We start from the raw sequence: 14488 nt of genomic DNA, 5'->3' as shown, positions 1-14488 counted from the left end.
TGATAAAAGTTGAAATTTATGCAAATTTTTAAAAAATGAAAATAATGTTAGGAAAAAAATTTAAACCCCAATTGATTTTGGGGCAGAATTAATAAATATATTAAATTACCACTCAGATTAATTTACAAGCTAATTACCATTTAGCTAGCAACATAAACCATACGAAAAAAAAAAAAAAAATTCACACAAATAATAAAACATATGGTGACATAGGGAAAAATGAAAGAACAACTATAATAAAGTAAAAAACGACTCTGAGGACTTAACCATCCACTCAAATAAATATATTAACCTTAGAGGCAAAACAAATTCACATATCCACTCAAATAATTGAAGCTTTTTCCAGTGAAGAATAACTTATTCTAAATTGTTATAGCCTATATGGTACTTACTGACGTTACCAACGCAAATTTGAATCCACAAATTCAAATACCCTCGACTTCAAATACCTACTTGAAGATTTTCTCCACAAAAGTAGTAGAGTATACACTGGATGAAGGCTAAGATCTACTCTTTGAAAAGTTTAGGATTTTTGTTGCTTTACCTCTCCAACCTCCATAAAGGTTGCGTTTGATGTGCCTTTATATATGCTACCCATTAGGATTACAAAAACTCACTTTGTATGGCCAACCTAATGAAAAACCAAATAGGTCAAATCTGAATGTACGATTCTTGATTGATCAACTAACTGTTGAAGATGTGTCGAGATAAATTTTCAATTGATCAAGTAGGTGTCGAAATAACATGCTTTTCTTAAAATTAATACCACAGTGATAATTCCCTATGATCACATGACAGTGTCAGTTTTTCCTTCTTATGGGTAACCTTACAAAATATTGTTGACTATCATATTTAAGAAGGTTTCTCTGTTACTAGGAAAGGTTATACTCTCTGATCTCTCCTAGGACTGTAGAACGGGTTTGTCCCTTTTTGTCAAAAAAGGTGCCTTTTGTTCCTTAGTGTGACAATGTCAGCCTAAGGCTTGTGGGATTTTTTCTCTGTTTTGGGGTTTGGGAAACACTCTTTTTTCTTTTTTTTCAATTTCTCTCATTTTGTCCATGGAAGATCTGACCAAGCAGCGGACGGGGCTCTCTCTTTCAAATAGAGAAGAACCAAAGTTTCGACTTCACCAAGATCTGGCAACGACTGAACACATCATAGCTGCAAATTTTTTGACAAAAAGAGCTTTGAATACTGATGCAATAGCAGCTACCTTCAAACCCTTGTGGAGATCAAAAAATGACTTCAGGATTAAAAATCTTGGGAACCACATTGTTCTCTTTATTTTTGATAATAAGGTAGAAGTAGATTCTATTCTGTCCAATGAACCTTGGAGTTTTGACAAACACTTAGTGGTTCTACAGCGGTATGACAAAGATACAGAGGTAGAAGATATGCATTTCAGTTCCACACATTTTTGGGTTCAAGTACATGGTATCTCGATACGCTTCAGGAACAAACGAGTAGCAGAAGGCCTATGCGAACTGGTGGGAGAGGTAGCACCACAAACAACATCGCACACCATGGATGGAGGAGGATTTATGCGTGTCCGGGTTAAGGTGGATATTTCACTACCCTTGTGTCGAGGGCGGGCGATCGCTTTGGATGATGACAAAGAACATTGGGTATCTTTTAAGTATGAGCGACTGCCCAATCTTTGTTACTGGTGTGGCTGCCTGACCCATAACAATAGAGATTGTGATTTGTGGACAGATAGTGAGGGTACTTTGACTGAGGCAAACAAACAATATGGCCCATGGATAAAAGCTCCTCCATTTACAGGTTATTACAAGACGGTGGTTACCGTCCTGGGTTACTATGCAAAAACACAGCCACGGCAAACCAACGGAGCCTCCCCTGAACCATCTCATAAACCACCAATGACCACCACATCGGCACAAACTCAGACCACCACAGCCCAACCCAAAAAGGTAACCGTTGAACCCATTAATTGCTCCAATTCAATTCTGAAGGATCCTTTCCTTAATAAGAATACCAAAACTGATACTACTCATTTATGTCCGGATTTTATGCCACATGCCACGCATGGCCAATTTCAAAAACACCTAGATGAGCTGGACCGTGACTTAAGCAAGTTTGACTTACCTATTGAGGATAGTATCAACCAGCAAAATCCACCAATCACAAAATCCTCCCCTAATCAAATCGTACCCTTTCCAAACTTTAGCAATCCCAAAATTCTCTCCCACACACCTAGCCTGTCCCCATCATCCACGACAAGCCCTATTCACTTATACCACGTACCTGAACCAACACTACCCACCCTAAATACTCCAACCACTGAAAAATCAACCATCTTCCCCACTGAAAAACCAAACCTGACAGACACCACCATCAACCCTCTTCCCCAACCCACATGGAAACGCATACCAAGAGCAGATAGTAAATTTAACTCGGGTAAAACAGAAGTGTTGGGGCAAAAACGTGCAGCTACTCATTCTTTTCATCAAACTGAGTTACCTAATAAGAAACATGTGGTTTCTCAAGTTGATATGGATAACACAGAGATATTTGCAGAGGCTGGTTCCCAGCCCCGCCGGAAGCAATGAGTTTAATAGTTTGGAACTATCGTGGGCTTGGGAACCTACGTACAGAAGATCAACTTGTGGAGATAGTGCGAGCAAAAGATTCCTCTGTCATGTTTTTAGTCGAGACATGGACAGATAAAGCAAGGCTAGAATGGATACAACAAATAATTCAGTTCAAAAATTTATTTGAAGCTCCTAGAAGAAATAAGGCAAGAGGTTTGGCCATTTTTTGGAAGGAAGATTTTAATCTGGATATAGAAACTTTCTCCCATAACCATATTTACACCACCATCAATAAAAATAAGGATAATGAATGGAGATTCACTAGCTTCTATGGTGAACCTAATACACAAAAAAGGCATGAAGCTTGGGTGAAACTTAGAACTTTGAAGAATCGAAGTGTCTCTCATTGGCTGTGCGCGGGGGACTTCAATGAAATAACACGACAGTCAGAAAAAGAAGGAGGCAGAGATACGCCACACACTCAAATGCAATCCTTTAGAGACGTGTTGGATGAGTGTGGCTTCATGGACTTGGGGTTTGTTGGATTCCCCTTCACATGGCATAAGCACTATACAGGTTATACGATGTGGGAGAGGTTGGATAGGGCCGTGGCGACCAATAAATGGTTTCCTATGTTTCCTGGCACTCAAATCCATCATGTTGATGTCACAACTTCTGATCATAAAGCACTTTGGATTACACCTGAAGGTATGGATTCTAGCTTTCAAAAACCGTTTCGCTTTGAACATATGTGGTTGATTGACAAAGGTTGTAGTGATACTGTGGAGGCGGTTTGGAAGGAACCTGTAACAGACCTGTGGGAGACAAGGATGCTGACAAAAATTGACAAGTGTGGACAGGAATTAACTCGGTGGAGTAAAAAGAGTTTCAGTACTGTGAAACATGAATTAGAGAAAAAAAGAAAGCAACTACAACAAGTTGAGAGAGAGGCAGTCAGAACTAGAGATTCCACTTGCATGAGAATCCTAGAATTTGAAGTCAATCTATTGCTAGATAAAGAGGCAAAATGTGGGCATAGAGATCACGAATTATGTGGCTTAAGGATGGGGACCGTAATACACGATTTTTTCATAGCAGAGCCTCTCAACGACGTCGCCGAAATTACATCAAAAGTCTGTATGATCACACAAGCAGATGGTGCACTCGGCCAACACAGATTACAGTCGCAATCTTGAGATTTTATATGGACCTCTTTACCTCTGCAAACCCAGATACCTTTGATGAAGTAATGGAGGTTATCCCTCGGGTGGTTTCAGATGAGATGAATGACAAGCTTATTAAGGACTTTACAATGGAGGAAGTTAAGGCTACCCTCAAGCAAATGGCGCCTATGAAAGCGCTTGGCCCCGACGATATGCCACCTCTTTTCTATAAAACATATTGGTCTTTGATTGGTTTAGTTGTATCACTTTCAATTTTGCATTACCTTAATACCAGGTTTTTATCTCCATCACTTGGACATTCTTTTATCACTCTAATTCCTAAGGTAAAAAATCCAAAATATGTGCATCAATTTCAGCCTATCAGTTTAAGCAATGTTTTGTATAGGATCTTCTCTAAGGTACTAGCAAACAAATTGCGAGATATTATGCCATTACTTATCTCTGAGCACCAAAGTGCATTTATGTCAAACCGCCTAATTTCTGATAATAGTCTGGTAGCCTTTGAAACTTTGCACTATATAAGAAATCATACCAAAGGGAAGACAGGGTTTATAGCTTTGAAACTTGACATGAGAAAAGCATATGACAGAGTGGAATGGGCTTATATGGAAAAAGTGCTGGAAAAAATGGGTTTTCATAAGCAGTGGGTGAAGCTTATGATGGTGTGTATTACAACGGCATCCTACTCTGTTTTGATAAATGGAGAACCTCATGGTGAGATTACCCCCACATGGGGACTTCGCCAAGGTGACCCCCTCTCCCTTTACCTTTTTCTCATGTGCACCGAGGGGTTGCATGGATTGATAAGTAAAGCAGCCACGAATGGAGATATTAAGGGGGTTTCCATTTGCCGTAATGGGCCTAAACTAACCCACCTTCTTTTTGCAGATGGTAGTCTCATTTTTTGCAGATCTAGTGAAAGCGAATGCCAAAGCTTGCTTAATATTCTTGCAAAATGTGAAAGAGCCTCCGGTCAACAAATTAATAGAGCGAAGACCACTTTGTTTTTCAGCAAGTCCACAGATGAGAGGAGGCAAACATTGATTAAGGAGTTGCTTGGAGTTTCGGTCATCCACCACTATGAGAAATAACTTGGCCTACCATCTCTTGTAGGTCGAAAAAAGAAGGAGAGTTTCACCCATATTAAACAACAGGTTTGGAAGAAGTTGCAAGGATGGGAGGGAAGGCTTCTATCACAAGCAGGGAGAGAGATTTTGATCAAAGCAATGGCTCAAGCTCTCCCCACATATACTATGACATGTTTCAAATTGTCGATTACTTTGTGCCGTGAAATTGAGTTGTTGATTTGTCGATTTTTTGGGGGCCAAAGAGGAGATAATAGGAAGGTACATTGGGTGAAGTGGCAAGATTTATGTAGATTAAAATCACAAGGAGGTATGGGTTTTAAAGATCTCTCATTGTTCAATGATGCTCTTTTAGCAAAACAAACTTGGTAGCTCCTTCATGACTCTCAATCCTTGTTCTATAGAGTTTTCAAAGCAAAATTCTTTCCAAACTCTACAATTTTGGAAGCTAAGAATCTGAGTAATACATCATATGCTTGGAAGAGCATCCTCAAAGGTAGGGAGGTGATTAAAAAGGGGGCGACATGGAGAATTGGAAGGAGAGATTCAGTCCATGTTTGGGGTGATAATTGGCTCCCTATTAAAAGCTGTCCAAAGGTTATCACACTAAAACCTGTTGGTGGAGAAACGGTCATGGTTAGGGAGTTGATGGACTCGATCTATAGAACATGGAAGGAGGATGTCATTGAGCGGATGTTCTATGAGTTTGAAGCCTCCATCATAAAAAATATACCTCTATACCGATCCATTCAAGATGATGTATTGATCTGGCCTTTTAATCCAAATGGAGAATACTTGGTAAAGTCCAAATACAGGTTCTTACATGATGTATAGTTGAGACAGCAACAAGGACCGTCCAACTTTGAACCCATAAAGCCGTTGTGGAGAAAAATTTGGAACTTGGGAGTGGCAAACAAAGTAAAACATCTAGTTTGGCGAGCTTGCAGAGATTCTATTCCTACTAAAGTGAACTTGGTCAAGCATAAAATTTTGGTAGATGACTTGTGCAAGGCCTGTAAACAGCACAAGGAAGATACAGTGCACGCACTATATAGATGCCCACTGCTTGAACCCCTCTGGAGACACACACCCATGTGGAACCACGATGCTCTCAAGAGGAGCACCTCTTTCACTGACATTATTGAGTTTGTTTTTTCAGGTGATAAAGAACCAAAGCTCTTTACCTCAATGATTTGGAACCTATTGAATCGTTGAAACAATCTTCGACTCGACAAACCAGCTATATCGTTGGACAAAGTTCTGGAAAAGCTTGTGAAAAATGGCTTGAAACCCTCCCAAGTGAAGCACCAACGCTGCCCCAAAGATTAGCGTTACCTCAACGATCAGCCACTTGGTTACCACCTGGAGAAAACAGCTACAAAATTAACTTTGATGGCGCAACGTTCACGGACACAAATACTGCGAGCATGGGGATCATTATCCAAAACAATGAAGGCCTTCCTATGGCTTCTTTATCACAGAAAATACCACTCCCAAGCACGGTGTTTGAAGTTGAGATCCTTGCAGCACGAAGAGCACTTGAGTTGGCTTTGGAATTGGGCTTTGATAACGTGATACTTGAAGGAGATTCTGAGACCCTGATGAAAGCACTAAAATAGGGTACCAGCAATTTGACACACTATGGGCACCTTCTACAAGATATTTTATTTCTTAGTTCACATTTCTCTTTTGTGGAATTTTCCTTTATACGAAGACTAGGAAATAAGGTAGCTCATTACTTAGCGAGGAAAGCAAATTCTCTCACACATATGACGGTCTAGATGGAAGATGTACCACCAGACCTCCTTACTGTATTGCTAGCTGATTCAAATGGCCCCCTTAATAAAATAATATGATGTCTTCTTTCTCAAAAAAAAAAAAAAAAAAAAAAAAAAAAAAAAAAAAAAAAAAGCAGTGTCGTTTTATTTTACTGAGGATGCTTAGGTAAGGTTTGGATAGCACTTCTTTCTACTTAAAGTTAAGTTGCGTTTTCTGTTTTTTTTTTTTTTTTTTTGGCCAGCTTTTTTGACTTTGGGGACAAAATTTACTGTGCGTGCATTGTTCACGCACTGTTCACGCAATATTTAATATTAAAAGTGGGTCCCACGGCACTATTCACACATTTAAAAATTATTTTGCTACAGTGTTTTCAGCAACAATCAGTTTTTATCAACTTTCAGCAATAATAAGTGCTATCCAAACGGACCCTTAATAGTTCCCTCTTACCATTTACCACATGAACTGTCATTTTAATTTACTGTGGTTGCTCGCACGTAATTTCTAAGTAATCATCTACATCCTTTTCTATTGTAAATATGGCCAATTAGACAACATCAATTTTCGGATTAGTGTACTGACCAAAATGAATCGTTTTACATTATTTTAAGGCCAAGTTGCTACTTTTTAAATGTTAAGGATAAAATAAAAATTGTACAAACTTTTTGAGGATCAAATATATGTTTCATGGGTTTTTAAGACACCGGTAGATTTCAGTTAGTTCAACTAGTAAAATTTTGGATGGTTGAATAAGAAATTATGGGTTCAATTCCTGCTTACACCAAAAATTGATTGGTGTTTTGGTCTGATAATATGATAAATAACTATCATCAAGATCAAGAGTAAACGTCATAGATTGAAACTCTTAAAAAAAAAAAAAAAAGTCACTGGCGAATACATTAAAATCGGATGAGGTCAGACATCAGTTACATTCATCACTCACATCATTACCCATATACACTAACTTTGCATGCACGTACAGTTACAATGGAAACTGACAAAACTCTGGTTGGTGTACACCCATAACAAACACTCTTTTGGTTTTTTTTTTTTCGTTTGGTGAATCAATTATTATATCAATGCAAAGCAGTAACGAAATTGGCTTCTAGCTAAGATTTTTACTTCCAATTTCTTTCTTACAAGTTATAACTATACGAGGTAGGGTCCTTCAGTTTTTTTATGTACACACATAGCTGCCAACTCTCAGTCATGGTTACGTCCATTATTATCCCCAAGAAACCAGAAAATTCATGTCCACAATTTTTTCATTTTTTTGGTCTGACAATTACGACCACCAGTTTATACTTTATTCAGAAAAGGCAAGTGGCTATGCTTATAAATTGGGTTCCTCTCAGACGACACAGTCACAGCATAAATTCACAGAATCACTCATCTATACACAAGAGAGAAGAGAGAGATGGAAGTTGTTCAAGTGCTCCACATGAATGGTGGAATGGGTGAAACAAGTTATGCAAACAACTCTCTGGTTCAGGTAAAATTAATTACGAAACACCTACCACGAATATTTTCAAATCATACAGGTACATATATACAGGTGGTACATGATATTCCCACTTAATTGTTCAAGTCAGGCCAATGCCACGTTAAAAATGACATTTTTTATGTGCCATATATTGTTATGTAGAAAATCTTATTAAATACTTGTTTTTACACGCTTTGTAAACACGATTTTAGTTAAAATTGTAAAATCATATTTTAAAAATATGATTTTTGAATTTCACGTTTTTAATTAAAATAGTGTTTTAAGTACGCCAATTCAATATGAGGTAGCACGTGTTTGTATAGTGAATATATAATAATGAGTGTGTGACAATTATTTCTCTTTGTTATAACATAAATTTTTTTTTACTGCGGCCCTAGTTTGATTGACTTAACACAAAGAGGAAGAAAAATTATAATACTTTGAATAGTTGAATATAAGATATACGCGATTATCATCACTGCATTTTACCATACACATGAAATTATACGCGATTACCATACGCGATTACCACAGATATACTTTGAATAGTTGAATACGTCTGGTTGTACAACCCATTTCATAGAGGACAATTATTTTCTTAGTTTATGAGCATATAAATTACACTACTCATTCAAACTCATTTTGTTTGGACATTGACAGCAAAAAGTAATATCTTTGACCAGACCAATCATAGAGGAAGCTATTACCGATCTCTACTGCAGGACCTTGCCAAGGAGCCTAGCCATCGCTGACTTGGGTTGTTCTTCAGGACCAAACACTTTGTTTGTGGTTTCTGAACTTATCAAGGTAGTGGAAAAGCTTCGCAAAAAACTAGGCCATGAATCACTTGAATATCAAGTGTTTTTGAACGACCTTCCTGGAAATGACTTTAATACCATTTTCAAGTCATTGCCAAGCTTCCAAAAACAAATGAGTTGTCAAATGGGGCCTGGTGCTGGTCCATGTTTGTTCTCAGGAACTCCTGGTTCTTTTTATGGTAGGCTTTTTCCAAGCAACAGTTTGCATTTTGTGCACTCTTCTTATAGTCTCCAATGGTTATCTCAGGTAACTTATTCTTTAAACAGAAAAAAAGTTTAATTTAATTAATTATATCCATAATCATGCGATTAATAAACTACCACTTTATCCAAAAGGCCAACATATGTGATTTTTAACTTTTTAAATGAGAGGTAGAATGAAAACAAGATTTGAGCTCAAGACGATTTGCTCTAATACTGCATTACAAAAGAAATTTGCATTTCTTATCTTGAATTTTAAGCAAGAAATTGAAACCTCATTGTTAATGTGAAGTGATGATTTATTATATTGTATAATGATTGCATACAATATCCCTCTCAAACCCATTCATATGAATGAAATATTGTATGCAACAATACACAAATAACTACCTCTAATTAAGCACTTATGAAATGAGTAATTTATATGTCAATCACTCAAGAATAACTTTAGCATTCAATTGACCTTAAAAACATAAGACAAAGACATAGTTATTCCTATTCTTGAGGTCAATTGGTATTACTAAGTTATCAAATTCTTCATAAGATGTGCTTTTGGTAATACACGCTTTAGCATTTTTCTTAATGTAACTATTCAAGATCTACGTACCAGCTCAACTAACACCTATTTGTGTTTATAACAGGGATGTTCACAACTGAAATCTTCGCTCCACCATTGTAATTTTCGAATTATAAAAAGTGATATTAAAAAAAAAAATTATTCAAGATCTATGCAATGATAAATTGCCAAATATAGTTCACACTTTATTAGCATGAGAATAAAAAACAGAGTAATGATATGAATTTTATTGTGCAATAGGTTCCAGAAGGGCTGGATAATAACAAAGGGAACATATACATGGCATCTACAAGCTCACCAAGTGTACTTAGGGCATACTACGAGCAATTTCAAAGAGATTTTTCAGTGTTTCTGAAGTGCCGTGCAGAGGAGCTGATGGTAGGAGGGGGAATGGTGTTAACATTTTTAGGGAGAAGAAGTGAAGATCCATCTAGCAAAGAGTGTTGTTACATCTGGGAGCTTTTAGCTATGGCCCTCAATGACATGGTCTCTGAGGTAACATAGGCTATTACAGTTCTGGTTACTAAATGATAAAAAGTTTCCTATTAGTTTCACTTAATTATGATTAGTATAGTCATAATTAATTAAATAATCTTGTAAATTTGAGTATTCAATCTGAATTTGTTAAATTGATGGAAAGTTAATAATGGAATTAGATCCTACTATCTATTTATTTTTGAATTAGTTAGTGAAATTTAAAAAAAATCAAAGGACTCCACAGTCCAAATATGTTGATATGATGATGACCTATAGGAGTTTCTTGACCACAAACTAATATAACAAGTGGTAATGTAGCATGTTTGCACTAGGAAGGAATAATTGATCTCAAATTTGCATAAAATCTATTATGCTAACCATAGGATGTGCATTCCAGGGACTCATAGAGGAAGATAAAATGGATTCTTTCAACATCCCTCAATACAGACCATCCCCATCAGAAGTGAAATCTGAAGTGTTAAAAGGAGGATACTTCTCCATTGATCGCCTGGAGGTTTCTGCAGTCAAATGGAATGATTATGATAGTGAATTCAACCCATCTGTTGCATTTAGTGACGATGGATACAGTGTTGCAAATTGCATGAGAGCTGTGGCTGAACCCTTGCTTGTTAATCAATTTGGAGATAAAATCATTGATGAGGTTTTCCGTAGGTACAGGAAAATTATTGCTGATCACATCTCTAAAGAGAAGACTCAATTTATCAATGTGACCATTTCCATGAAAAAAAGTGGTCATTTCATCATATGAATGCATTCATATGATGAAATGACCACTGGTCTTGTATTTGTTTAATTTCACCATATGGCTCACGTTAGTGTGGTTTTCAAATAATGTGGTAGGTCAACTGGTCTTGTATTTGTTTTTTTTTCGTAGTTCTCGCTCGCAATTGATGTTGCCTTATATTATCCGCTAGTACTTTCTTATGTAATAAATAACGTGTGCAAAAAATTGATTTGAATTGTTCTTGAACTCCAGTGCCTACAATTTCTCATTTTCTCTAGCAACTTGGCATGAAGAAAATGATATATTTGGATGGTCTATGAATTACGCATTCATTGTGAGTGAATTTCAATTAGATCAAATAGTAAAGTTTTTGTCATTGAATAAGGGATGTGTGTTCAAATCCCACCTACAAAAAACCCAAAAAAAAAAAAGTGATTGGTATTTTGACCTAATAATAAAGAGTAGTCATCATAAAACAATATAATTCTTTTACCCATAAAAAGGTTGAAACTCTCAAACTTTTCAAAAATATTACCATTCCAATTGGACAGAATCATCAAATTGACAGAACACCTTGAATCAAATCCGCTGAAACTGAAAAGAAAAAAAAAATCTAAAACTGCAAGTAAAGATTTTTTTCTTCTTATATGGCCACTAGTCTTTATATAAGATTAGCCACACAAAAAAAAAAAAAAAATGCAAAAATACTCTACTTTTCAATTGATTTCTCTTTATTTCATTGTCAACTTTTCATTCGACATTTGATTTAAGGCATAAACAAGTTGAGCCAAACCAAGTATTAAAAATTAAAAAATTTTCTTGTAATAATATTTTGAACATAAGCCAAGTTTAATTTCATCATGAAACGAAACTACATATTCAAACTTGGTTTATTTTCTTGTCGAACAAGCTTGAGTTAGTTCATGAACTACTTGATTAGCTTTTCCCCCCTATTTTAAGTAATACCATGACTAAAAAATTTTACATCTCCACAAATTCATTAATATTTTTACTATAAATGGATTGTTTATATTATTAACAAACTTTAAATAAAAACTTGATATCATATTATTAAGTTTAAATAAGTATATTTTTAGGCAAATATACATATAAAAATATAAAATCATATATAGATAAATCAATTATAGGTTGTTCATGAATATATATTATTATATTTGAGTTTGACATATTTAATAGTCGAGTCTAAACTTGATATAAGTTTGACTTATTTGCTAAATAATCAAACACTTTTTTTTTTTTTTTTTTTTTTTTTGCATTTTCCCGAATTAAGCTCATGGTTCATTTACACTGTAGCTATATATCAGCATATATGAAGCAAGTCCGTGTGAGGAGAGCTTACGAAATAAGCCAACTCAAAGATTGGTCAGAGAAACGGCATGAAATGCCGTATAGGACGTTCAGAGACCATTGCATATGTTTAAAAGCAACCGATGAATACATTGAACCCAGATGTAGACAAACATCAAATCAGTAACATTACCAGTACTAAAGCAATAAATGTTTTCGATGTGTATCTACGTTTGCAATTGCTCCTGCAAAGATAATTAGAAACTAACAAAACTGCGGTTGGTGAATACTCTGTACAACTATTTAAAGAGTTTTTTCTGTTTGAAATTTTTATTTTTTTTGTTAAAAAATATTTCTATACTCTTATGTTTAAGTACAAACAAAATTAAAAGACAATTCGATAAAAATGTAACTCTAACTCTCATTAAAATATTGTCTAAAAAATAAAGTCACTTTATTGTTGATTTTCAAATTACTTTATCCATTTATAAATCAAATTCTAAAAATAAAAATTATATATATAAAATAAAAATACAAGTATAAAAAAAACTTCATTGCATTCGTAAAATGGCATTATCCTTTTTGTCACTAAGCACAGTATCTCAATGACATGTAGAACCCAAATGTCATTTAGACATAGGCCTTATAGTCCTGAGATACTCTAACTAAAAAAAGAAATCTTGACCACTTCTTTCTCTTTTTTATTTTTTTATTTTTTGGTTTTTTTGATTTCGCAATCATGAACAGTAAGTTCTTGAGAAAAGGTTCTTTGGTTATAAATTGGTTTCATCTCCCTCAGTACAATCAACTCAAACTCACATAACCAACCAGCGGACTGAGGATTGAGATCAGGTGCACCTGATGCTACTCACCCATTTTCTCTCACAAATTTTTTTACATTTTTTACTTTTTTACTTTTTAATTTTCCTTTAATATATTTTATTTAATGATGGTTAAAATTGAAAGTTGTTTTTTCAACTTTCAATCTCAGTCATTTATTATAATTGCATCAGGTGCAATAATTTGTGAATCAAGATGGAAGTTGTTCAAGTAAATTTGTGACCGCTACTTTTATTTTTTATTTTTGTTTGAGAATCATGACCACTAGCTACTTAGAAAAGGGAGGTGCCTATGATTATAAACTGGGTTCCTCTCCCGGTATAGTGCAATTATTGCCATATCAACACTTTTGAATTACTCAATGCAATTTTAAAAAATCAAGGGACTTCCAAATTTGTTGATTATGACCTGTTGGAATTCTTGACCGTGAACTAATATAGCATATTAGTACTAGGAAGGAATAATTGATCTCAAGATTTGCATAAAATCTATTGTGCTAACCATAGGAAATGCATTCTAGAAACTCAGAGGAAGATATTATGGATTCCTTCAATATCCCTCAATACACATCATCCCATCAGAATTGAAAGGAGGATACTTCTCCATTGATCGCCTAGAGGATTTTGCAGTCAAATGTAATGATCATGATAGTAGATTCAATCCATCTATTGTATTTAGTGATGATGGATACAACGTCGCAAAATGTATGAGAGTTGTGGTTGGATTCTTGCTCGCCACTCACTTTGGAGATGCAATAATTGAGGAGGTTTTCTGTAGGTACAGAAAAATTATTGCTGATTGTATTTCTAAAGAAAAAACTCAGTTTATCAAAGTGACCATTTCTATGACAAAGATAGTTATATATGGCTGATTGAATAATGGTCCTATCATCATTGAATGTAAATTCTTTATACCACTTTTTGTGTATCACTTTATGTTTCACTAATCATTATTTATCATGTGTATGATTACTTTTCATTTTAAATTTCAGTTATTTTATTAGGAAAGTAAAATCAAAATATGGCAAATAGTAATTAGTGGAATATAGAGTGGCATACAAAAAGTAATACAGAGGATTTGAATTCATCGTTATATGAATGACTCACGCAGAGGTGCTTCTCTAATAATGTTAATGTGGTAGGGTTGACAAGTACTTGTATTTGTTTCTTGCACCTCCAACCCACATGCATGTTACTGGTCATTTAATGAGTTTGTGGTGGTGTGGCTTATAAGCCACGTAATGCGATTGGTGAAATATAGAGTGATACACAAAAAAAAGTACAATGAATTTGTATTCATTATTATATGAATGACTCACGCAGATGTGCTTCTCTAATAATGTTAATGTGGTAGGGTTGACAAGTACTTGTATTTGTTTCCTTTTCTAATTATTGTACAAGGTGGTGCCATATATTTGTTGGGTGCACGTGGGCACCTCCAAC

General features: G+C 35.3%; 1 protein-coding gene across 1 annotated transcript; it reads left to right on the top strand.

Annotated features, from left to right (window-relative positions):
* Window positions 1–8014: 8014 nt before the first annotated feature.
* On the top strand, window positions 8015–14070 carry LOC111993259 (S-adenosyl-L-methionine:benzoic acid/salicylic acid carboxyl methyltransferase 2). The gene is made up of 5 exons (XM_024025106.2): window positions 8015–8089; window positions 8741–9145; window positions 9917–10171; window positions 10551–10814; window positions 13813–14070. The coding sequence occupies exons 1-5, from the start codon at window positions 8015–8017 to the stop codon at window positions 13915–13917; spliced, it is 1104 nt and encodes a 367-aa protein (XP_023880874.2). The 3' UTR covers window positions 13918–14070.
* The last annotated feature ends 418 nt before the right edge of the window (window positions 14071–14488 follow it).

Source organism: Quercus suber, unplaced genomic scaffold, assembly GCF_002906115.3.
Source record: "Quercus suber isolate HL8 unplaced genomic scaffold, Cork oak 2.0 scaffold_11, whole genome shotgun sequence".
Lineage (NCBI taxonomy): Eukaryota > Viridiplantae > Streptophyta > Magnoliopsida > Fagales > Fagaceae > Quercus > Quercus suber.
Note: the sequence above shows the minus strand (reverse complement) of the source record. Positions and strands in the feature narration are given on the sequence as shown.